We start from the raw sequence: 23,427 nt of genomic DNA, 5'->3' as shown, positions 1-23,427 counted from the left end.
GAGTTAATTGCTGGCTGCTATCAGGGACCACCACCGTGGATGCTGATTCCAACGTCAGGGTGGTTGTCGGTGCTGCGGCCTACCTACAGCGCCCTGTCCTGGTTCAAGTGCTGTATATCTGTTCAAAATGCATCCTAGACCTTCTAAGTGCTACAATTGCACCAAGCTTTCAAGCGCTGATGCACCAAGCTACTGGACCTACTACGTTCTGCTGCACTACGCTCCTGCACTCTCATAAGGGCTGCTGCACCATGATCTTGGATCTCAAAAGTACTGCTGCAAAAAAGCTTATGGATCTTCTAACTGCTACCAAACAGGAACGGAGGGAAAGCTCTTTGCTGTTACTGCACGATCTTCTTCTCAAACACTTAGTTATGGATCCTCTGAATGCAATTGCAAGACGCTTCTGGATCTTCTACGTGCTATTGCACGGAACTTCGGGATCCTTCGAGCGCCACTGCATGGAGCTCCTGGATCTTCTAAGTGCTGTCGCACAACGCTCCTTAGCTGATGAATTCCAAACTAGTTACCTCAGGATAAAGGCACTCGTATAAGCACCACCAAGCAACACAAGCGACATCACCTTGCTGGCGTCTGACCATCCTTTTATTGACCAACCTTGATTGTCAAAAAAGAAGTTGGCATTAACTTATACTAGTTCGTTTACTATGTTTTTGTCTTCACCATTGAAAAGATAGCAAGAAAGAAGTAGAAAGACAGAGGAAAAGAAAAGAGCGAACAGATCTGGCAGTGGCAAAGACTGAAAACATACGTCTCTCCGTGGACGTATCAGGTAGACTAATTTGTTGTTACAATACCCCCCCCCCCCCCCCCCATCTCTCTCTCTCTCTCTCTCTCTCTCTCTCTCTCTCTCTCTCTCTCTCTCTCAAAAATGGGATTTTCAAACTGATTCCACGTGACCTAACGGATTAAAGCCGCCTTTTTTTTCCTCCACACTGATCACTTGTGACGGTGAAAATGGTGAGTCATTGTGGTCAGCAGTCCAGCAATCCCTTGTATGGCAACTGGCCTGATATTCCTCGCAACTCGGACACAAGCCTCGGCACACCCTCCGACCAGCGTCCCCTCTGGTCAACCAGAGACAACGAGAGAGAGAGGGGGGGGGGGTAGAGAGAGAGAGAGAGAGAGAGAGAGGGGGTAGAGAGAGAGGGGGGTAGAGAGAGAGAGAGGGGGGAGGGAGAGGAGGGAGAGGAGAGCAGAGGAGAGATAGAGAGAGAGAGACAGACGGACAGACAGACAAACAGACAGACAGACAAAGGCAGACTCTGAAAGAAAGAAAAATGGGGGGGGGGGGGGTTAGAGAGCCTCGCTGACTGAGGGAGGAAGGGGGGGGGGGCGAAGTGTGAAGACCGTAAAAAGAAGCTTTTTATATTTTCGCCGATGACCAACAAAGACTGACATGGAAACACAAGACTGTTGTTTTACGGGGAGTGCAGGGAGCTGTGAAGACAGGAGAGACGACCACCCACACCGCCACCACACACGGACACGGGAGGGGTTGGGACAGGTACCGGGAGGAAGAGGAAGGGGGGGCAGAGAGAGGAGGGGTCAGCAGGTGAGGGTTTGCGACATGACACGCTCGGGTGGGTCGACGGACAGGTAGGTAAGGACAACGCTGAGGTATCCTGCGTGTCCAAAATCACCCTTATGACCAATGCACGGATTTGCTTCTTTAACTTTGGTTTGTGTCCGGCTACTGCACGATCTTCTTCGCAAACACTTAGTTATGGATCCTCTACAAACTACTACATTGCACAATAGTCTTAGGGGTGAAAGTGCCCTGTTGGGAAAAGTGCTGCTACCTGTTCAACTTACCCACACACACAAAACAGCCTCTGAATGTTAACTGTTCACCCTCAATATAAAACACCATGGTACCCAGTAATCGCTTCAACAGCTGGTTGGGGCTTATTTGTTTCTTTCCACCAAACTGACTCCAACTGATTCCCACAACCACAAATACCCCTCGTCAAGTAGTACCCCCAGCCCTCGAAGAACTACCCAATTTTTCTCTCAAATTCTACGGATTGATATCTTCAAAATCAGCAGCAGAACGATACATACCTTTCCACCTATTCCGCTACCACTCTTCCCCCGTCCTGATGTGTCCCTCCCCTACCTCAGACAATTCCCACCCCAAAACACAACTTCTCTCCCCACCCCTTACCACCATCCACCCCAACTCCCCCACCCCACCTACAGACGTACCCCGAAGTCGTGTACACGAGTAGCGATAGGGGCGGCGAGACCAGGGGCCCTGGTAGTCATAAATAAGAAATGAAACGTCCATCAAAGATTGCCAGCCTTTTTAATGCGTGCCCCGTATGGGGGTTGTGTGGGACGTGAAAGTGCCTGCGCCACCAGTCGGTCTCGGCCCCCGGGAGCTTGTGTGTGAGACCAGCAAAAAACAAGAGAGAAAGAAAAAAAGAACAAGAAAAAAAAAGTTAAAAAGGGAAGAAGTAATAAGAGAGGAAAAAAAAAGGAAAAACAAGTCGCGTAAGGCGAAATTACTACATTTAGTCAAGCTGTGGAACTCACAGAATGAAACTGAACGCACTGCATTTTTTCACAATGACCGTAGTCCGCCGCTTGTGCAAAACGGAGTGAAACTGACGAGCCTGTTCAGCGCGGTAGTGGTTTCGCTGTGCTGCATAGCACGCTTTTCTGTACCTCTCTTCGTTTTAACTTTCTGAGCGTGTTTTTAATCCAAACATATCATATCTATATGTTTTTGGAATCAGGAACCGAATAAGATGGAATTGTTTTTAAATCGATTTCGGAAATTTAATTTTGATCATAATTTTCATATTTTTAATTTTCAGAGCTTGTCTTTAATCCAAATATAACATATTTATATGTTTTTGGAATCAGGAAATGATGTAAAAATAAAGATGAACGTAAATTTGGATCGTTTTATATAAAAACAAATTATTACAATTTTCAGATTTTTAATGACCAAAGTCATTAACTAATTTTTAAGCCACCAAGCTGAAATGCAATACCGAAGTCCGGTCTTCGTCGAAGATTGCTTTACAAAAATTTCAATCAATTTGATTGAAAAATGAGGGTGTGACAGTGCCGCCTCAACTTTTACAAAAAGCCGGATATGACGTAATCAAAAGTATTTATCGAAAAAAAATGAAAAAAACGTCCGGGATATCATTCCCAGGAACTCTCATGTCAAATTTCATAAAGATCGGTCCAGTAGTTTGGTCTGAATCTCTCTACACACACACACGCAGACAGACAGACACACACACACCACGACCCTCGTCTCGATTACCCCTCTATGTAAAAAGAGAGAACACAATAAATAAAAGTTTTACACAAAATGAAGTAAATAAAGAGGGTAGAGAGAGAGAGAGAGAGAGAGAGAGAGAGAGAGAGAGAGAGAGAGAGAGAGAGAGAGAGAGAGAGAGAGACAGAGAGAGACAGACAGAGAGAGACACAGAGAGAGACAGGGGGGGGGGGGGGGGGGGAAAGCAGAATTGTTGTTTTTTAAGTGAAAAAAGGATGAAGCAAAAGAGAGAAGATTTCTACCGCATTCTGTCAGGATTAAGGTTGAGAGACTGACAGACAAGAAAGACAAAAGGGTGGAGGGGGAGGGGGAGGGGGCGGGGGGGGGGGGGGGGGCGGAATAAAGAAGAAAGAAAAACCTATCTCATCCTGTTTGGTTTACGAATGGGGAAAAGCCGATGTTTTTATTGCAGATTCTGGGAAGAAATTCCTTTTAGTTTAAAGGGGTGGGGGTGGGGGAAGGTAGGAGCGGGAGGGCCAGTGATGCAGTGAGGAGGAACATTGAGTTTTTATTGACATGTATGTATTCGCCTCATGTCTTTTTAGTGGTGATTGGTGGCTGCATGTTCTGACTGTGGCTCCCTGCCTGGCTAAATAAAACGCTACCTTTATACCCATCCCTTTCCTTTCAAGGCCCACGTCATGGGTAACTGGTGTTTGATGCTCACAGCACTAAAATGAGTCTCCTTGTGAGCAGCTTTAAGTGTGGGAAGTTATGCCGAGTTAGATTAGACGCCTTCAACTACATCAAACGAAGACAGGATCCAGTGAATACGCATGTATTGTTAAAATGAATGTGTATCCCGACCACCAAAATGAAGACCTCCCAACTCGTACCTCTGAGATCACTGCAGTGATTTAGTTTAATCACGCGTAACTTGCAAGGAAAGGCAAATGTAATTTGGAACTTCTCCGTAGTTTCTTTGAGAAAATAAATTGCCCAGCTCTATAATTTAACATGAACTTCATTCAAAAACTACAATAAATCAACCATAACGTTTCCTTGCACATAATGTTTGAGTGCATGTCCATGGATCTTTTCGAGGTTATGGAGGGGGGTAGCTATTAAGCAGCCAAACGAAACACAGGGGAGTGTAGGTTAGGAAGGTGGAATATTTTGAAACACTACTATGACGGTTCTTTTCAAACAGTATAATCATGAGTACTTCCCAAGCAGTCTGCCAAAGTTCCAAAATCCAAAATCAAATATCAGAAAATGTTGTTTACAATAATACCTAAATACAAATAGATGTTTAAAAGAAAAAAAAGATGGTCCAAAAAGTCATGAAATCGGTTACTCTCGAAATTGTTACGCCCCCCCTCACGCCCACCAAGACACACACACATCAAAGAATGAAAAATTGAAGAAGAAAAGCAGCTTTTCACCCCACCGCCACCCTCATCATCCTACCATCCCTTCCCACCCGCATTTTCAAAATGCAATCACCACAAAACCCGGGTGGCCGATGCCAACCCAGACACACAGCCCGGCTCCGGCCACAAAACCAGGACCCACCAGTCTGGTTCTAGGGATAAAGGCAGCAGTGAAAAGACAGTCATCTAAATAGTTTGCGCTGTTCCCAGACCCCCCGAAATGTCCCCCCATAAACGTGCACCCCTGCATCCTCGTTTTGTGCTCATCAATGTCTATCTGCAGAATGCCTGCCTCTTCCAAGCATCCCTTTTATACTAGGGAGTCATAAAGTGTCACACTGCTCGCTACCCCTCCATTTCCTGGATGAGGTTTTTCCACCAGGTTCAAAAGATGCAGGTACGTACGTACAAACTCGTAAGGGGTGACTGTTTCAGAAGGGCCTGATACAACTGAGCAGCTTGTGCGTTGAGGTTTGACCGACGAGTTGTATCTACCATTTGCCATCAACGTCATGAAAATAATTAACAAATGAATAGAATTCTACATTTCGTTTGGGATCAAAAAACAAAATCTCATGTACATTACAAACCTTGCCGGTATCGAATATCTGAAGTCCCTGGCCAAAAATGACAACCGAGCAGAAAATAACAAGAAATTCCTCCGAGGTAGGAAAAACACCCCCGTTGGTCAAAGGGAAATAACCATTCTCACTGCCACCAACTGAGAAGGTTATTTCCCTTTGACCATTAATATGTCCCTCTATAAGTCCTTGTAGAATCTTAATCCACCAATAACTCCCTAACCGTGTGTTTGACTGGTCCCAATTTTTGTAAGGACCGTCTCAGGATTGTATAGAACCTGTTCACCAAGTTTGGTGACGATCGGTCCGTTCATTCTTGAGATCTATATGCGAACACAAACACACAAACACATCGACCGAATCCTATACACACCCCTATACCGGGGGTGTAAATACATAATGAATGCGCAACATGCAAGAGGACAAAATTTGAACGAAAACGGGGCACAAGAAGCATGAGAAATAGCGGGTGGAAAAGTAAGATGAGGTCAGGAACAAGGAGGCATGGAACAGGAGGGCGAGGGGAGAATGGGAGGAGGGGGTGGGAGGTAAAAAAGCTGGCATCAGTACCTGAGTTCAGCAGGGCGGAAGGGCAGATTCATTAAAAATCAGGGTCAGGGAAGTCTGGCAGAAAGGGCAAAGCCGGTGGCTGTTGTCCCCTTTGTCTGACCCGACACTACCACCCGTGAGAACCAGCCACCATGCAAAGGGAAAGGTGATGGGGGTGAGGTCCAAATGTAGGGAAGGGGAAGGGGGGTCCCAGGGAGGAGAGGCAAGGAGAGGTGGGAGAAGGGGAACAGGTAGAGAGGGTGATGGGGGGAAAATCGATGGTGCCTTTGCAGTGTTTCTACTACCATCAGATGCAGAAGACCATGAGGGAGGAGAATAAGAGAGAGAGAGAGAGAGAGAGAGAGAGAGAGAGAGAGAGAGAGAGAGAGAGAGAGAGAGAGAGAGAGAAGAGAGAGAGAGAGAGGAGAGAGAGAGAGAGGGAGAGAGAGAGAAGGAGAGAGAGGGGGAGAGAGAGGGAGAGAGAGAGGGAGAGAGAGAGAGAGAGAGAGAGAGAGAGAGAGAGAGAGAGAGAGAGGGAGAGAGAGAGAGAGAGAGAAATTTCATGACAGAATTTCTGCAGTTTGTTCTTGTTTGGGAATCCGAGGAGAGCCGTTCTTTAAAATGGCGTTGGGGCAAATTAATTGTTTTAAGAGTGTTGTTCTCTGATTTTGATCTATGGACCTATAGCAAAACTGGGGGGTTTTTGTGGAGGAGAAAACTTGTTCTTTCATGACTTTGTGCATGACGCATGTTTGACTGCAGTTCCCTCGGGGTAAGAAGAAACGAAAACAAATTGTAGCTCTTTAGGTTTTTGTGGTGGAGCCACTTCGCAAACTTTTAAAGCCACACAAAAACTAAGAATGCATCATTTTGTTCTTTTATTCCTCGGTACATGTAGACCCCGGCAGACACAGACTATACAAACGGTGGGTGGGCTGAACGTAACAGACGTTTATTATGCCGTATGCTGCGATTTTTTATTCTTTGTATATTTGTCGTGGATCTTTAGTTCTCCCCCCTCCCTCAGAACTGTGCTGTTTGGGAATGGGAAAAACGGTTTGAGGTTTCTGGGTTTTGGTTTGAGGCGTGTTACAAAACCTTCCCAGTGTTAGTATCTTTTTCGCAGACGAGACTTTTTAAGGGCGTCTGAGGGGCCAGAGAGGCTGGTGTCTCTGTTTTGCAGTCTGTCTCTGTCTGCGTGTGATTTCTCCGTTAGAGAAGTTTTGGGTGAGGGAGGAGTGAGTATGCTTGATTCTGTTTCCTAGTTTGTATATAGGGATGGTTGAACCACTGAAGTTGTTTGTACGAACTAAGTATTTTGGTTGTTTTTAACTGAGAACATGTTTTCTTTCGGTTTTTGTGTGTTTACCGTTCTTCTTTTCTCTTCTTCTTCTTCTTCTTCTTCTTCTTCTTCTTCTTCTTCTTCTTCTTCTTCTTCTCCTCTCTCTCTCTCTCTGGAAACCAAAATATATAGGAAGCAAAGAAAGATTGAAACTGAAAGGGTATGTTGAAAAAGAGTAGAGATCTCGAAGAGAGGGATACCATGAACGGAGTAGATATATCTACAGAGAGAGAGAGAGAGAGAGAGAGAGAGAGAGAGAGAGAGAGAGAGAGAGAGAGAGAGAGAGAGAGAGAGAGAGAGAGAGAGAGAGAACTCAGAACTCAGAACTCAGAAAGTTTATTGTTTGGGCCAACTGACCTGTTACAACCGGTACATATATCAAACATGATAGCCCTCTCTCTCTCTCTCTCTCTCTCTCTCTCTCTCTCTCTCTCTCTCTCTCTCTCTCTCTCACCCAGGCTCTCACACACATACACACACACACTCTGACTTTCTCTCCTTCTCTCACAAACACACACACACACATACATACACACACACACACACACACACACGCACAAAACATACATGTATGGGTATGTACAGGGGATGGCTGGTGCCTCATCAAATACATCCTCAACTACAACATACATCAAAGGACATAGTTGTTTAAAAACTAGCAGCTACGCAATGCACTCAACCACATCAACAAAACAGAGAGACATGAAGCAAAATAAATCATTCTGTTACACCTTAGGAAGTAAATCACGGCGTTTGTTAACATAATAAATAAATCTGCCTAAATCATGGAGAGAGAGAGAGAGGGAGGGAGAGAGAGAGAGAGAGAGAGAGAGAGAGAGAGAGAGAAATCCCCCCCCCCTCCACTCAAGCGATACCGCCTGTGGTCCACAGGCAAAACGTCAGTGGTGATCGCAGACCCCGATACTCGTGGCTCCCTCTGGAGGCTGATTGTCTTATTGCCTCCCTTACTTCGCATTACCTCCCCTGGGCACATGGCTCATAAACTTTTTTGTTGATTCTTCGGGCAGGGGGAGAATTTTTAGGACACAGGATGTGTGTGTGGTATGGAATGAGCCTTGGGGTGGAGATGGGGAAGGGGGGAGAGGGGTAGAGAGGAGTGGGAGGTTGTTTCTTGGAATGAGAGAGAAAAAAAAGCTGAAGAAGTAAAGAAAGAAAATTAAAAGAAGGTCGAGTATTTGTGCTCTGACAAGATAACGAGAGTGTATGCGGCTAAGAACAGTCTTGATGAAATCTGAAGCAATCATTTGTAGGTCTGTGCTGATGTGCTGGAGAATCTTGTCGAACATTTTTTGACAAACATTGATATACATGTATAAATTAATTATTAAAAAAAAGCAGGTCAGTGTGTGATTGTGTGTGTGATTGTGTGCGTGTGTGTGTGATTGTGTGTGTGTGTGTGGCCGAGGAGGTGAAATTGAGGTAGGTATTGCTGCATGTGGGGGAGCGATAGAGCCAGACAGTCAGAGCGGAACATGAGGAAGTTTTTGTGATAGAAGCATACATGTATACACTGATAACTAGGCCTGTGATGATGTAACACGGGCGCCAAGAAGAAGGGAATACCGGGCAAGGTGGGGGATGGCGAAGGTGGTTGTTGGCACGAACGGATGCCAGGGCAAAGGCGAGGCTAATAGGCCTGATGAGTTCGCGAAGGTGGGCCGAATTAGACAAGAGATAAATCAGGTGTATGCAGAGGGAAGTCTGCAACAAGGCGCAGGGTTAAAGGCACTGTCCTTCCCGTGTACACACAGATCTCATCTGACCAGGCTTCCGTCTCGCTTAGTCACGTAGGTTGAAGAGACGGTACACATCAACAACCAACTGTCCAATTTTTATTTTAATATTTGATTAGAGCATCCACATACCGAAAATATGCAAGAAGATGTTGTGTTTAAGATACTTTGTTTCTTGTGTAAACGATCATCTACATTACCACAAGTTTTTGATAGGTGCTTTTAAAGAGGAGACGCACACACACACACACGCACGCACGCTTGCTCGCACGCACGAACGCGCACACACACACACACACACACACACACACACACACACACACACACACACACATTGTCTACACGGAAAGGAAGGTGGCTTTAAAAGACAAGGGATGCATACATACACGCAGATACATGTGCATGCCAGCAGCCCTGCTCCTCCACGCTTGGCTGACTATTCGCCGTGTGTGGCGGAAGGGTGAAGGTGGCTAACTAGCCTTGGCTGCTGGTGAAGGAACATTCTCCCTGCTGCACCATTCCCTCCCAGTGCAGCCCACACTGCACCTCCGCCAAGAGACAGGGCTTGGTTCTCAACTCGGGCATCAACTTTTGTTTTGTGATATCTCGTGCCACCCTTTTCTGTGTTTTCTTCCCTGGCTTGATCCAGGTGTATATAGGTGGATGATTGAAGGTGAAGACCTTTCAGTTGCCTCGTTATGTAATGGCTAACTGACCGTGTGCTTCCCGCCAGACATTACAACTGCCCAGCCCCCCCCCCCCCCCCTCCCCTCTTACAAGAGCGAACCAAGTCTCGACTCTCGCGAGAGACGAAAGCTCGGAGGGGGGAAGAAAATCTTGCGACCAAAATGTTTACGCTTCACAAATGAGATAGAGACAAGCGCAGCACAACTCGGCACAGCAAAGGTAAGCAAAAACTAAAAGGGTTCCGAAGACAGACAGAACAGAGAGACCTGAAGCGAGGGGAGAGAAAAAAAATCCACAAAAAAAACTACAAGAAAATCCATTACGGTAAGTGTGGGTGAAAAAAGAAATGTTGAAGCCGTCTTGATTGTGAGCTACAAAACTTTGCGGCCCAGCTGTTTAAAGAAGAGAAAGCACAACACAGGCGAAATTGCATTTGGATGTCAGGGGAAGGGAAGATGGCTAACGAAGATGGGAAGAGACTAGAAGGTGCAAAACACACGTTAATTGCAATCTGATGTCAGATGGCATCTGTTCACGTGGGTGGTTTGGGGTTTGGTGAGAGGGGGTGGGGGCAGACGGACTGGGTGGTATGATTTAAGAGGGGGGGGAGAGAGAGAGAGAGAGAGAGAGAGAGAGAGAGAGAGAGAGGGTGAAAGAGAGAGAGAGTGAAAGAGAGACAGAGATAGAGAGGGGGGGGGGGGAGACAGACATTTTTGTAAACCTGATGAAAGCACCCTTATGCCCATCGAACTGAGCCCACTTCATTTGCACCGTAACACTTGCCACCCCAACTGAGGTAAACACTACGCGCCAAGCCCAGACATGAAGCAATTCTATTTAAAAGGCATTCTGAGGGCAATCCTTTCCCTCAATAACACATACATTATATCCTCCTAATAAATCACGTTAGAGGTTATAAATTCCATTTAAATGGTGGCATCAGGTAGGAGGAATGCGGTGGAGAGGTATAAAGCCACCAATAACCAATACATGAAAAAGGCAGCAAGCGCATTTTTTTTCTCGCATCAATCTCAGTTTTCGCACCGCTAAGTGTTAAACGTTGTCTAATTACGGCTCGCCGTGGGAGGCAGAAGACTTGGGAGGTAGAGCCACTTAGCGATTAATAAAACAAAAATACTTCCCGATAACTTGCGCCAAAGGATACAACTCCAAACAACGTCTCCCCCCCCCCCCCCCGAAACCCCCCCCCCCACACACACACACACACACATACACATTCTGCTTCTTCCCATTCTGCATCAATTCAAAGACTTATCAACATATCGACGGATGTGATAATCACCGGCTAATTGCTTTTTGATGTCAGACAGAAGAAACGAGGCATTTGGAGAGAAAAAAAGGCGTAGGAGTGGGGTGGGGAAGGTATATTATATCAAAAGTACCCATTTCAGATAACGATAAACTAGGTGTGGATGGTTCACTCTCTGCTACGCCCTGGCCCCCTCCACCCCACCCCCTTCCGCCCCCTGATGAAGGGAACAGGTAGAGGGAGAGAAAAAAATACTAATTATATATGTTACTAAGAACAATTCTACCCCCCCCCTTCCACCCCAACTTCCTCGTCACCATCAACACCCTCTAGCCCCCCGTCCCCCCCCCCCTCCCCAACAGTAAAACGTTATCAGACAAGGTAAAACGGTAAAGCTCCATCACGACCTGGCTGAACGGGCCACCCTGCTATTTGTGCCTGGAAGAAAAACCACAAGAAGAAAAGGTTTTGGGAGCGAGCAAGCCACCGCAAGACTGCTTTCTGGGCCTAAAAATAACCCACTGACAGATGTGCCTTATCCCGACTTTCTACACCGCAAAACCTCCCCCTCGACAGTAGTTCTCTCTGAAAATTCCTTCCCCCCTCCCTCCCCAAGCTCTTTTGAGGCTGTGCTGAGGCCACCTTTTAACGACTCAATTCAGGTGCCAATTCCCCCTCTCATTTCAATAAAAACTGCGGTCTTAGCGAGAAGGTGTAGGAGTACATAAAAAAAAGGAGCGCGCAGATGCACGTGCGTACATACATAGCACACAGGTACACTAACACGAGAGTGTGGCAGGAGAATCCAGTATCTGCAGTACTTTCGCACACGCACTAACGGTCCATCAGTTAGCGTGCGCGCACAAACAGATGCACAGACGCAGGCAGATAGATAGTTTACACAGAATCTCGCACAAAATGCGCACGCATCTAAGTGAGTACGCACCCAGAGAGAGAGAGAGAGAGAGAGAGAGAGAGAGAGAGAGAGAGAGAGACACACACACACAAACAAAGTTTACTGTGAAGCCATCGGCCCGTACACAGATCGGGGAAGGGGGGAATGAAGGAGGGATAGAGAGAGACAGAGACAGAGAGAGACAGACTGAGAGAGACACAGACAGACAGACAGACAGACAGAAATAGAGAGCTAAAAGCCTCTTGCAGAAGCGACTGGCACGAGGTAAGCCAACTCGCAAGGAAAGCAAGCAATCAGGACAGTGACACCAACTCAAACAAGCACGCGCCACTACCTTCACTTGTTTCATCTAAACCTATTTAACATCCAGTTCCTTTTCCGTCGCAACCGACATAAACACTAACTTCGACCTGGCATCGGGAAAACTGAAGAAGGATTTCCGAATCATTTGTCTGTCCGAAAAATGTAACCTAGTGTAATTCCAATTAACTCCCGGTAATCAAAATGACTCCATTGATTCAACATTATTTCTCTTTAAGTCAGGACTTACTTTTTACCAAAATGACAAGGTTTACTCATTTATCGATATCACTTTCTTCAACTCAGAATGAGTGGGTCTAAAGTGAGGTGTAGGCTACACTGAATGAAGAAAAGGACTGAAAGTGAGAAAGGGGGAGAGAGAGAGAGGGAGAGAGAGAGAGAGAGAGAGAGAGAGAGAGAGAGAGAGAGAGAGAGAGAGAGAGAGAGAGAGAGAGAGAGAGCGAGAGAGAGAGAGAGAGCGAGAGAGAGCGAGAGAGAGACAGAGACAGACAGACAGATAGAGGTGTGGTGAGATGGAGAGGAAGATGGCGGGAAAGAGAGAAAATGTTGAGAGAAAATGTTAAGAGAGAAAATGTTAAGAGAGAAAATGTTAAGAGAGAGAGAGAGAGTAAGAGAGAGAGTAAGAGAGAGAGTAAGAGAGAGAGAGAGTAAGAGTGAGAGAGAGTGAGAGGGGCGGGGTTGAAAATGAGAGAAAGAAAGAGTGTGAGATTGAAGCAAGACGCACGTGCAGTATGACGTCGCGCTAACACACACACACCCTTGACAAGAACTAGGTCACCATCGATACGCCTACTCCAGCCTATAGTGCGGGATACCTCTTGAATATCAACCACTAGGAATACAAATAGTAGACGATAACGAGACGATATACCGGTATATCAGAAGCTGCTATCTGTTGTACTCTCTACTTTTGTACCTTTTTTTGTTGTTGATGGTTTCTCGATTGAGGGAGGGGTGATATTGGAGATATTTTGCGGTGTTTGCATGTGTGTGGCACGGTTATGAGAAGGGGGGAATAAGGGCAGGCATATATTGTCTGTGCACCCAAGAGCGCTATTCAGTCTGGCCCACCCACAGAATAGAAATGGGAAAATCATTTTACTGCAACGGGCCAATTTACGTCAGAAGAGAATAGTGACATCAAGATACCTCGCTTTCGTCTCACAACCACCCACATAACCAACAACACTACAGAAAGAGCCACCAAGTTAATGGTAAAAAACACAGATTAATTACCACCACAATAACTAACACCACACAACACACACACATACACACAAACGGCAACAACAAAAATGTATACAACTCAATGGGGAAAAAAACTAAGGCTAAAGATGTGAAACAAATCATGACGCAGTATCACAAAGACACACTACAAAACATAACCAGGTCTCCTCCCTTCCTACATAACCCTCATCACCCTCCTTTCATTCGCTTTGAACTAACTCATAAAACAACATAAAGCACAGCCAGACAGAGGCAAAGTCTTCAAAGAACAAACAAACGCACAAAGACAAGACGCAACGTTTCCACCGAACAGACAAACACAAGACGTACAGTCTTCACGTGACAAAGAGACAATATATCACAATCAAACTCCAACTCACTTGATGATGAAGTCGAACTCTGTGCTGACCAGCATGATAATCCCAAGGAAAGTGGAGGTAGCTCCGTGCACTACTGGGGCGAACGTGTGTTCAGTGGCCATCATCACCCGACGGTTCCGACTGCCAATGGACGTCACAAAACCCTGAGGAAAAGGCGGAGAAAATGCCTCGATAAAAATGGGAAGACATTAAAGATGGACCACACAAAAGATATTTAAAAACGTTGCCGTAAATTAAAACATAAAGAGGTCACCCATAATGCTAGATGCAAGAAACAAAATCAAACTTTTCTCTTACAGTTACACTTTTCTTTCTACGACAGAGGAAAGAAACAAACTTGCATCGGTCTCCAATAGCAATATCAGCTGAAGAGACGATACAATTTAAAAAACAAACAAGTCGCGTAAAGCGAAATTACAACATTTAGTCAAGCTGTCGAACTAACAGAATGAAACTGAACTCACTGCATTTTTACAGCAAGAGCGTATACTCGTAGCATCGTCAGTCCACCGCTCGATGCAAAGGCAGTGAAATTGACAAGAAGAGCGGGGTAGTAGTTGCGCTGAGAAGGATAGCACGCTTTTCTTTATCTCTATTCTTTTTAACTTTCTGAGCGTGTTTTTAATCCAAACATATCACATCTATATGTTTTTGGAATCAGGAACCCACAAGGAATAAGATGAAATTGTTTTTAAATCGATTTCGAAAATTTTATTTTAATAATAATTTTTATATTTTTAATTTTCAGAGCTTGTTTTTAATCCGAATATAACATATTTATATGTTTTTGGAATCAGAAAATGATCTTCTTCTTCTTGGCGTTCGCAGTCTTCTTCTTCAGAAAATGATGAAAAATAAGATCGTTGGATCGTTTTAAATTGTTTTTTTTTTTTTTTACAATTTTCAGATTTTTAATGACCAAAGTCATAAATTAATTTTTAAGCCACCAAGCTGAAATGCAATACCGAAGTCCGGCCTTCATCGAAGATTGCTTGGCCAAAATTTCAATCAATTTGATTGAAAAATGAGGGTGTGACAGTGCCGCCTCAACTTTTACAAAAAGCCGGATATGACGTCATCAAAGGTATTTATCGAAAAAGAAGAACAAAACGTCCGGGGATGTCCTTCCCAGGAACTCTCATGTCAAATTTCATAAAGATCGGTTCAGTAGTTTGGTCTGAATCGCTCTACACAAATACACACGCACAGACAGACAGACAGACAGACACACACACACATACACCACGACCCTCGTCTCGAGTCCCCCTCTACGTTAAAACATTCAGTCAAAACTTGACTAAATGTAAAAACACTCCACTTTGCTTCTGCTTCATATCCATTGGCCAAATGGTCCGAGCTAGGACATCGTCCAATGCGTGACAACCAACCCCGCTCTCCCCTACACATCAACAATGAGAGTACGACTCACCACAGCCACGTGCAGCGTGAACTCGACACCGATGCCCACAGTCATGATGAGGATGACAGCGGGCACGGCACTCAGCTTGATGCCCACGATGCCCATGAAGCCAAACAGCTCCACCAGGATCATGGCCAGCACTAACACCTGCAACACGCAACAACAATGTCATTTACATCCAACTCAGTGCTACTTTTCTACTTTTAAGCATTTGGAGTCCAAATTAACTTATCCTATGTAACACCTGCAACACCCACAACAATGTTATTTTGCACTTCCACTTCAAGCATACGGAATCCAAGTTAACTTCTCCCATGAATGTCATATGTGGAAATTAACAATGTTTGACTAAATCCAACTGACCACGACAGCGGCCAGCCAGGGGTTCATGAGGGTGATGGTGAGGACCAGAAAGGTAGTGGTCAGCACACACAGGAGGGCCAGCATCAGGTAGAACCTCAGGTTGATGTACTGCTCCCAGTAGGTGAACGGGTAGCCGCTGGGGTAGTTGGGCAGCCCACGGTCCACGAACTCATCGCACACTGCACGGAAGTCCTGTGAGACAAAGAGACACATTTAACGGTCTGGGTGGCTATCATGGACACAACCCGTTCAAATACCTAATCTAGCTATTGCAGGTCGTTTTGCTTCCTGCCATTTTGGAAGAGGCAAAGTCAACATCTGAAGATAAGCACGATGGTTCATCTGTCCATCATCACTGTCTCTCTGTTGTTTATCTTCGTTGTCATCTTTTAAGATTCGATAGATCAACATTCTAATGTTTTGTTTTGCCAATCGAACTTTCTATAAAAAAAAAATTTCTTCTAATCTTGAAATAAAATACAACATCCATTTCAGAAACGTAATCTTGATGTAAAATACAATCTTTGAGACACGAGTTAAAGTTCTCTGGTTTTCACATCTCAATTCACAAATGAACAGATGCTGATATTGGTATTGCAACCCCCGGTCGATGTTTGGTTTAAACAAAATTTTATTCAGAATTTTTTCGCATGAACAGTTCCAAACACACAGCTAGGACACGCACTCAAGCAAATGCTTATATCACGTGACCAGAACAATACTAAATTACACACATTTTCGTAATGGTGGACATAACAACAATAAACCGGTCGATGTTTCTGTCTCCTTAAAGAAAAGACATCATCCACTTCACTACCACAATATACTGACCTTGACAGTGCTGATAATCTCCTCCGTGTTGTTCAGGTTGGTCAAGAAAAATGGGATCTGGGCGTACTCAATCGGCCTCGACTTCAGAACTGCAAACATCAAACATACAAAAACACACAAATCAGATACCAAAAAATACCATGGCCTGCCAGAAAAATACAAAGGACAGGCTACATTCATTCAACGAAAGAATACACAGTACTAAAAGTCCATCATTAAGACTGAACATCAGCGCTTCCTGAAACCCATTACCAGGAATGACTGTCAAACTCAATTTGCTCACCTCTGAATTTGGGTTCAGCGGGTGTGAGTCAAGGGGCAAAAAAAATGAACTCAGCTTTAACTGAATACTTATCTGAAAATCATGCCGCACACACACACACACACACACACACATACACACACACACACACACACACACACAAAATCCTCTTTGCTCTGGCTGGAACGTCAGGCCCCTGAACAAAAAGCCATGGCTAAAAAACTGCGGAAACTCACCCTTAAAGTCGTTGTCCTGTGGGTCGTGCAGCCAGTCGTGGGGCAGGGGGTGGATGTTGCCCATGGAGGCGGAGTAAGCTATGGCGTCGTTGGTGTACCAGGCAGAGAGGTAGTTGTAGAACGCGTCCGGGTTGATGATCCCGTTACTATCAACAAGGCGACTGGTCATCACCTGGAAGCAACAAACGATTTCGATTCTCTGTAAGCTTGATGGTAAAATGCTTGTATCAGTTTAGCATTCTATCTCAACTTTGTTTGTACGTCATTATCATCTAGGCGACTGGTCATCATCTAGAAGCAAAAACGATTTCAATTCTGTGTGAGCTTGACTGTAAAACGCTGGTATCAGTATAGGATTCTAGCTTGTCATAATATGATTCTGTCTACACGATGTTTCTCCTACGATTATGTTCAACCCGTCACACTGAATGGATTTGAATGCTTTTCACTCTTCTTTCAGTATTTCATTTTCAGTTCATTTATTATCCCAATGCTGGGAAATTCGGGTCGCTTCCTCCCAGTGGAAAGCTAGCAGCACCAAGAGTCGCGCTACCCAGGTGTGTGCGTGTTTAGGTGTAATCAGCCACCTGCACTTATGGCAGAATGACCGAGGTCTGTTACGTGCCACTGTGGTATGTGACGTCACTTCCAAGGGGGCTATATCTGGAGTATGGTGAGAAGAGTGAGTCTCACCTTGCTCTTTTCATAGAAGCGATCGCTGTCCCCAGTCTGAGCCAGCAGCTTGTAGGCCAGGATGCCGTCATCCGAGGCGTGCGTGTAGTTCCAGCCGTCCTTCGTGATGATACCGCGGGCCACGTCCCGGTCAAAGGACCGCTGGAGGTTCTTCAGCCAAGTCCGGAAGATCTCAAGCCAGAATGTGGGCACGGAGCCGTCCTGGTGCTTGCTGATGCGATCCACTCGCTGGAAGGCGTGGTTGTATTCGTGCAACAGCTTCTGGTTCCTTGGGTAGTCAAAGTCTTTCTGGAGAACGAGCGGTAGAGATGCAGAAGGATTAGAGAGGTGACGTATGAGTGCAATTTCAAGGTGGGAAGACAAGAGAGAGGCAGAGAGAAAGAATGACCGAGAAAGCCAGGGAATTCAAGAATGACAGAGAGCGGCAGAGACAAAGAAGAGGAGAGAGAAAGAAAGAATGTGAAAGAGAGAGAAAAGGTGTATATCTAGTAACAAAGAGTTTGGAACCACAAAGCGGCAAAAGAGAGAGTTAACATAGTGACAAAGAGAAGGTGGGGGGGGGGGGGGGAGAGGACACAAAGTGACAGAGTACAAGGATACACCAGAGACGCAGAGAAAATAAAAGAGAGACAGCCGAAGAGACAGACACACACAAACACACCGACAGACAGACAGTAAACAGCAAAATAAAAAGAGACAGAGACTACATAGAGACACACAAATGGGACAGGAAACGTGTTCAATGGCTATTCCTTTTCCTTACCTTTGTAACGGCGTACACGCTGTAGAAGCCAAAGTACTGAGCCTGGGCTTCAAGAAAGCTGAACTCGGGGGTGTCTCTGGGCACGATGTCTGTCAGGTCAAGGCCGTCGCGAACCTGCGCCACCCCCCAGGCACCCACAATCAACAAGACGACGAAGGAGACCACCACCGTCACCTGCAACAACAACCACCACCACGTCAATGACTTCAGTGTGTACGGCTGTTGTTTTTTGGTCTTCTCCCCTGACTGCTGGAGTCCACGTCTCTGTTTTCCTTTTCTGTCTGTCCGGCTGCTTCTCGTATGATTCTCTCTCTCTCTCATCCTCTTTCTGTCACTCTCCCTCCAGCTCACTCCTCCTTCAACCCAACTCCCATTGCCCCAATATAACTAACATTTTAAAAATTCCAAGGACCAAAAGGTATCTCTGTACAGTGTGCACCACCTTCCCAATTCTACTGTTTCCACCCTATTCATCCCGCTCTCGGATGATTCTCTCGCTCACCCCACCCCCCCCCCCCCCCCACCCCCCCTCTCTCTCTCTCTCTCTCTCTCTCTCTCTCTCTCTCTCTCTCTCTCTCTCTCTCTCTCTCTCTCTCTCTCTCTCTCTCTCTCTTCGTTGTCTGTTTCTCGTTTCCTTCCACCTTCCTCCCACACCCCCTTCTCTCCCCACCTGCAACAACAATCGTGTCTTCCAACGAGGCAAAGTATCAAAAGGCTGAGGGGGGCACGACCTCAGCTCTGATCTCTGATCAAAAGGTATCTGATGAGCCGATCAAGTTTAAGGAAAACGTTTTCCTCCACTGTTTGCCCCCTTCTGCATCCAGCTGGGCTGGTTTGTGCTTCCTGCAGCTTGTTTGCTTCCTCTTGTCTTCAAAAAAAGGTTTGATCTGTCGACTTTAAAAAAAAAAAAAAATTCGCAGTTTTCGATGAACGTTTTCCTACACTTTGCTTTCCAATTCAGGGTCCAGCTGGGCTAGTTTGTGCTTTATTCTTGCTTGCATGGTTTTGTCTTAAACAAAAACAAAAAAGATGTTCCCCTAGGCCCTTTCTACTATGTTTTTGCTTATTACCTGTTCGATGAGCTCATCAAATTTTAGAGTAATGTTTGCCCATAATTGGCGCTACCCTAACCCCCCCCCCCTTCTGATTTTCCACTTTCTATGTGCTTGAACACAATGATAGTCATGAAACAAAATAAAAACTAATGATAAAATCTAACCAGGAAAAAGTGGCGGGGGCGAAATGAAAAGCGTTTCCTGCATAAAATGTATTTCTTTTTTTGTACCTCCGCCCACCCCTTCTTTTTAATTCCAAAGCGAAGTTAACGATGCCGAGATCTGGCAACCCGGGTGGCTTTCTACCCGGAGTGCTAGACCAGCAGCGTGGAGGAGCAGAGACAGCGAGAGACAGGGGTAGACAGTGACAGTGAAAGGGACAGCGAGAAGCGAGCCGGCGAGGGCTCCAAGCCAATGGGGTGCAGAATGTCACACGCAGGCGAGCCACTGCCACCCGCTTTTTACTACCAAGAATGTCAATAAACACCCCGCCGCACAATACGCCAGACAGCGCGGCTCCGACACACTACCTGACATCATCAAACTGCCACCCGGCCGCTAGCACTGGCCCCTCAAAACTCAACCCCAACCCCAACCCACCCCACCATTCACCCTCTTATCCCCCACCCACCCTCACCACCCCCATCCTCACCACACACACTTCTCCTTTTCCTACCCCAAATCTCGTCAGCCACCCGGGAAGAGCAAGTACGTAACAACCTGGTAAATACTGATAGTGTTTAGTGGACGATGGTCTATGGTGGTGCTTGGCCGAGCATTGAGTGTCCGTTGCAAAGAGGGAACAAGGATGGAAGGTTGTGGGGGGGAAGGGGGGGGAGGGTGTCAAGAAAGGTACGTTGGTGGACAGGACGAAATTGAAATCACATATGGGAACCATCATAGGAAATGAGGGAAAAAACGCGTCTCCGAGGAAAAAAAACCTTCTCCCACCATTACCCTCCCCCCGCTCCAACCTCCCCCCCCCCTCCCCCAATCTTTCGACTTGTTCTTAATAACATGTTTTAGCAATCACGTGCAACACGCCATCCTGCCTGACACATACTCGTCATTTCATTCATGTGGCCATAAACATGCAAATAACGAAACTGTATCTTTGCTTTCAATATCTAATATAAACGGTGTTTCTTAAAGTTCTTTTACAATTTTATTATTCATTTTACTAAGTGCGAGTTATTCCCTGGAGCAGCAATATTTCTCGTGGAAATGACCCCAAATCATGAAATTTAACACCCTCTTAAAGCTCTACATTAGCTAGCTCTGAATAATTAAACTTGACATCCAGCGATCATCATAACAAAACAAAACAAAATCGTTTTAAAGCAAAAACACAAACTACGATTTCAAAGGCAACGACACATGTAAGCCGACTGACTAATCAGCTGACTCTCTATTTTAAGATTCAGTCAACCTTTTGTAAAAAATAAATCCATGAACCGTTCCATATTTTAATATAATACTGTCATTCACGGACTGCTCATTTCTTTAAACAACCTCGACTAAATAACTTTGTTTTTAAATGGATAAAAAGCTGTTGTTGTCATTGTTGTTGATGTTTTGTTGCTTTTGTTGTCGTTGTTGCCGTTCTAGCAGCCAGAACAAAGGTGTTCTCTCCGACGTCTAACCTCTACGACAAACGATTTTGACAACAAGAAAAAAGGACCGAGTTTCAAATACAGTCACAACGAACATGAGTTAAAAACATGTCATTACTTTGACAAAATGTGTAATGTGTGTTTGAGAAGAAAGGAGTAGGTAAACAGCTACCACAAAAACAATACAGTACAACGAAGATAAAAGAAAAGTCTGTTACCTTGACAAACGTGTGCTCGAGAAGAAAGGTGTAGAGCCTGAGCGCAAAGCAGGTGAGAGATACCGTCATACACTCCTTCCTGGCGTGAGCACAGTGGTCGCCACACGTCAGACCGTCCTCTGGCGTCAGACACTGTTGTGATGACGTCGTGGATACGCCACCTGTGCACGTAACAAACGTCATGCAGTATTTCGGATGCGCGGAGTCCATCATATGTCGCTAGTTGCCAAGCGACTCGAACTGTGCTACGGAGACAGCCCCCCCCCCTCTCTCTCTCTCTCTCTCTCACACACACACACACACACACACACACACACACACACACACACACACACACACACACACACGCAAGCAAAGAGGTATTGAAACTCAGTTTGTTGTCGTTTGGGTGGATGATTGACTCTTCACATTCTAAGGCCTTTACAACCACAGAAAAGGCAGAAGAACTGAGGGCAGTCAAATTGTACAATCCATAAAATCCTTAACCAAGACACACAAACCAACAAACAACAACAAATGAAAAGAGTGTTCCTCACCTGCAGAACCTTCTCTGGTCCCACGCCGCACATATCGGCCGTCAGATTCCGCTAATGACGTCACTGTCCCTGAGCCGTCCGATGACGTATGTGTGACGGTTTGATGCAAGGGGACGGAGGAATAGGAGGCGGAGTAGGAGGGGGGAGGGGTATAGGAGGGGGGTGGGGAATTCTCGTGCTGAGAGTCTTCCCGGGACTGGTGCTGCAGTTCTAACACCTGATTGGATGGGCCAGCGCTAAAATAAAATCAGAAATAAATGAAGAGATCATTCCATGAACCATGATGTCATATATCAACTCGGTTTGTCGTTAATGTAAGTTTGTTTTTGTCCACATTTAAAAGGCGTAAGACTGACAGAGTTCATAGGTTCAATGAGCATAGATCGAGCAGACAGATAAACAGAGAAAGACACTGGTAACACTGTTCATGCACACACAATCCAAACGAGACGGACAGCAGTCAGACTCACATCGACACACAGGGGAAAAGATAAACAAACAGGTAGACACAGAAATGTACCAGAGAACAAGACAGAGAAAGGACAAGGAGCAAAAAAAGAGAGACACTCGAAGACAACAACAAAACTTTATAATTCACTCGGACATGTATAACAATTTTTTTTTAAAGAGTAGACTTCGACCAGTTAGCACTAGTATTGGTTCTATCCAGGAATTGCTGACAATGAAAGTGAAACACGACCATGGTGTTCCAAAAATGTACAGTCTTTAACAAAACACTCCTGCAACCAACACCGCAAGCTGTACGACCTGACGTCAGTGCAACACACCTCTGGAAGCAGCACAGCACGTCGATACGGTTGTCGTCGCGCCTGACAAGGTCAAGGCTGACGATGGCGGGGAAGACGATGAGCACAGAGCCCATGTTGAAGAGCACGAGCAGCCCGGCCTGCAGGGAGAAGGCGCGCAGGGCGGGGATGGGGATGATGGCCGCCGTGAAGAAGGCTAGCATGTTGGTCAGCGAGGTCAGTAGCACCGTCACCCCTGTCCGCTTCAGCACCTCGCCAGACAACTCCTGCTGGAGGGAGAAAACGAGGAGCAGAATTGTTACTTTGTTCTTAAAGATGAGCAAGATTAGCTTGTGACAATTACATATGTTATGAGTTGTTAATGCGAAAGAATGTGTATGAGTGCGCCTTGAGTCGCCTTGTGGTAAGATATGTGCGCGTTATAAATTCTCGAATTATTATTATTATTATTATTATTATTATTATTATTATTATTATTATTATTATTCTATTATGTGGCACTGTATTCTGCAAAATATTTGGAATTTTGAACAAATCGTGTCAACCAGGATAAGGAAAATAATAACTAAGTCATGCAATACAATACAATACAATACAATACAATACACTTTTTCCCATTGGCTCGTTACGCGCAATACATAAACTAACAAAATAAACATTTGGACACATCACAAAATAAATGTGGATGTGGGGGGGGGGGGGGAGTTACAAAAACAGGAGAACATAAAAACAGGCAGAAAAGAAGCAAGTTCAAAAAAAGGACATAGAGGAAAGAAAAGAAACACATGAAGAAAACATAGAAGGACAAACAACCATTGAAAAACCCACAACCTAGAAAATGATTCCTGTCAAAACAGCAACCACAAAATTACACAACACAACACAATACACCCAACAAAACACAAAAATAGAGTCTAGCAAGAGAGAAATAAAGAAATAAAGTCATTCGAG

At 45.3% G+C, this 23,427-nt stretch overlaps 1 protein-coding gene across 2 annotated transcripts in view; it reads right to left on the bottom strand.

The window, feature by feature from the left end:
- The window catches only part of LOC138966881 (protein patched homolog 1-like), a 78,283-nt gene that overhangs the window by 15,491 nt on the left and 39,365 nt on the right, over positions 1–23,427 (bottom strand). The window contains exons 13-22 of one of the 2 annotated variants that reach the window (XM_070339265.1): positions 22,498–22,745; positions 21,710–21,945; positions 21,174–21,334; positions 18,288–18,461; positions 17,525–17,812; positions 16,832–17,003; positions 16,334–16,422; positions 15,503–15,694; positions 15,149–15,286; positions 13,720–13,862 (exon numbers count right to left, since the gene is read on the bottom strand). In XM_070339265.1, coding sequence (XP_070195366.1) covers positions 13,720–13,862; positions 15,149–15,286; positions 15,503–15,694; positions 16,334–16,422; positions 16,832–17,003; positions 17,525–17,812; positions 18,288–18,461; positions 21,174–21,334; positions 21,710–21,945; positions 22,498–22,745 — 1,841 coding nt within the window. The remainder of the gene's footprint in view (positions 1–13,719; positions 13,863–15,148; positions 15,287–15,502; positions 15,695–16,333; positions 16,423–16,831; positions 17,004–17,524; positions 17,813–18,287; positions 18,462–21,173; positions 21,335–21,709; positions 21,946–22,497; positions 22,746–23,427) is intronic. The other variant, XM_070339266.1, reaches the window with a different exon arrangement.

Source organism: Littorina saxatilis, linkage group LG5 (assembly GCF_037325665.1).
Source record: "Littorina saxatilis isolate snail1 linkage group LG5, US_GU_Lsax_2.0, whole genome shotgun sequence".
In the NCBI taxonomy this organism is placed as follows: Eukaryota; Metazoa; Mollusca; class Gastropoda; order Littorinimorpha; family Littorinidae; genus Littorina; species Littorina saxatilis.
Note: the sequence above shows the minus strand (reverse complement) of the source record. Positions and strands in the feature narration are given on the sequence as shown.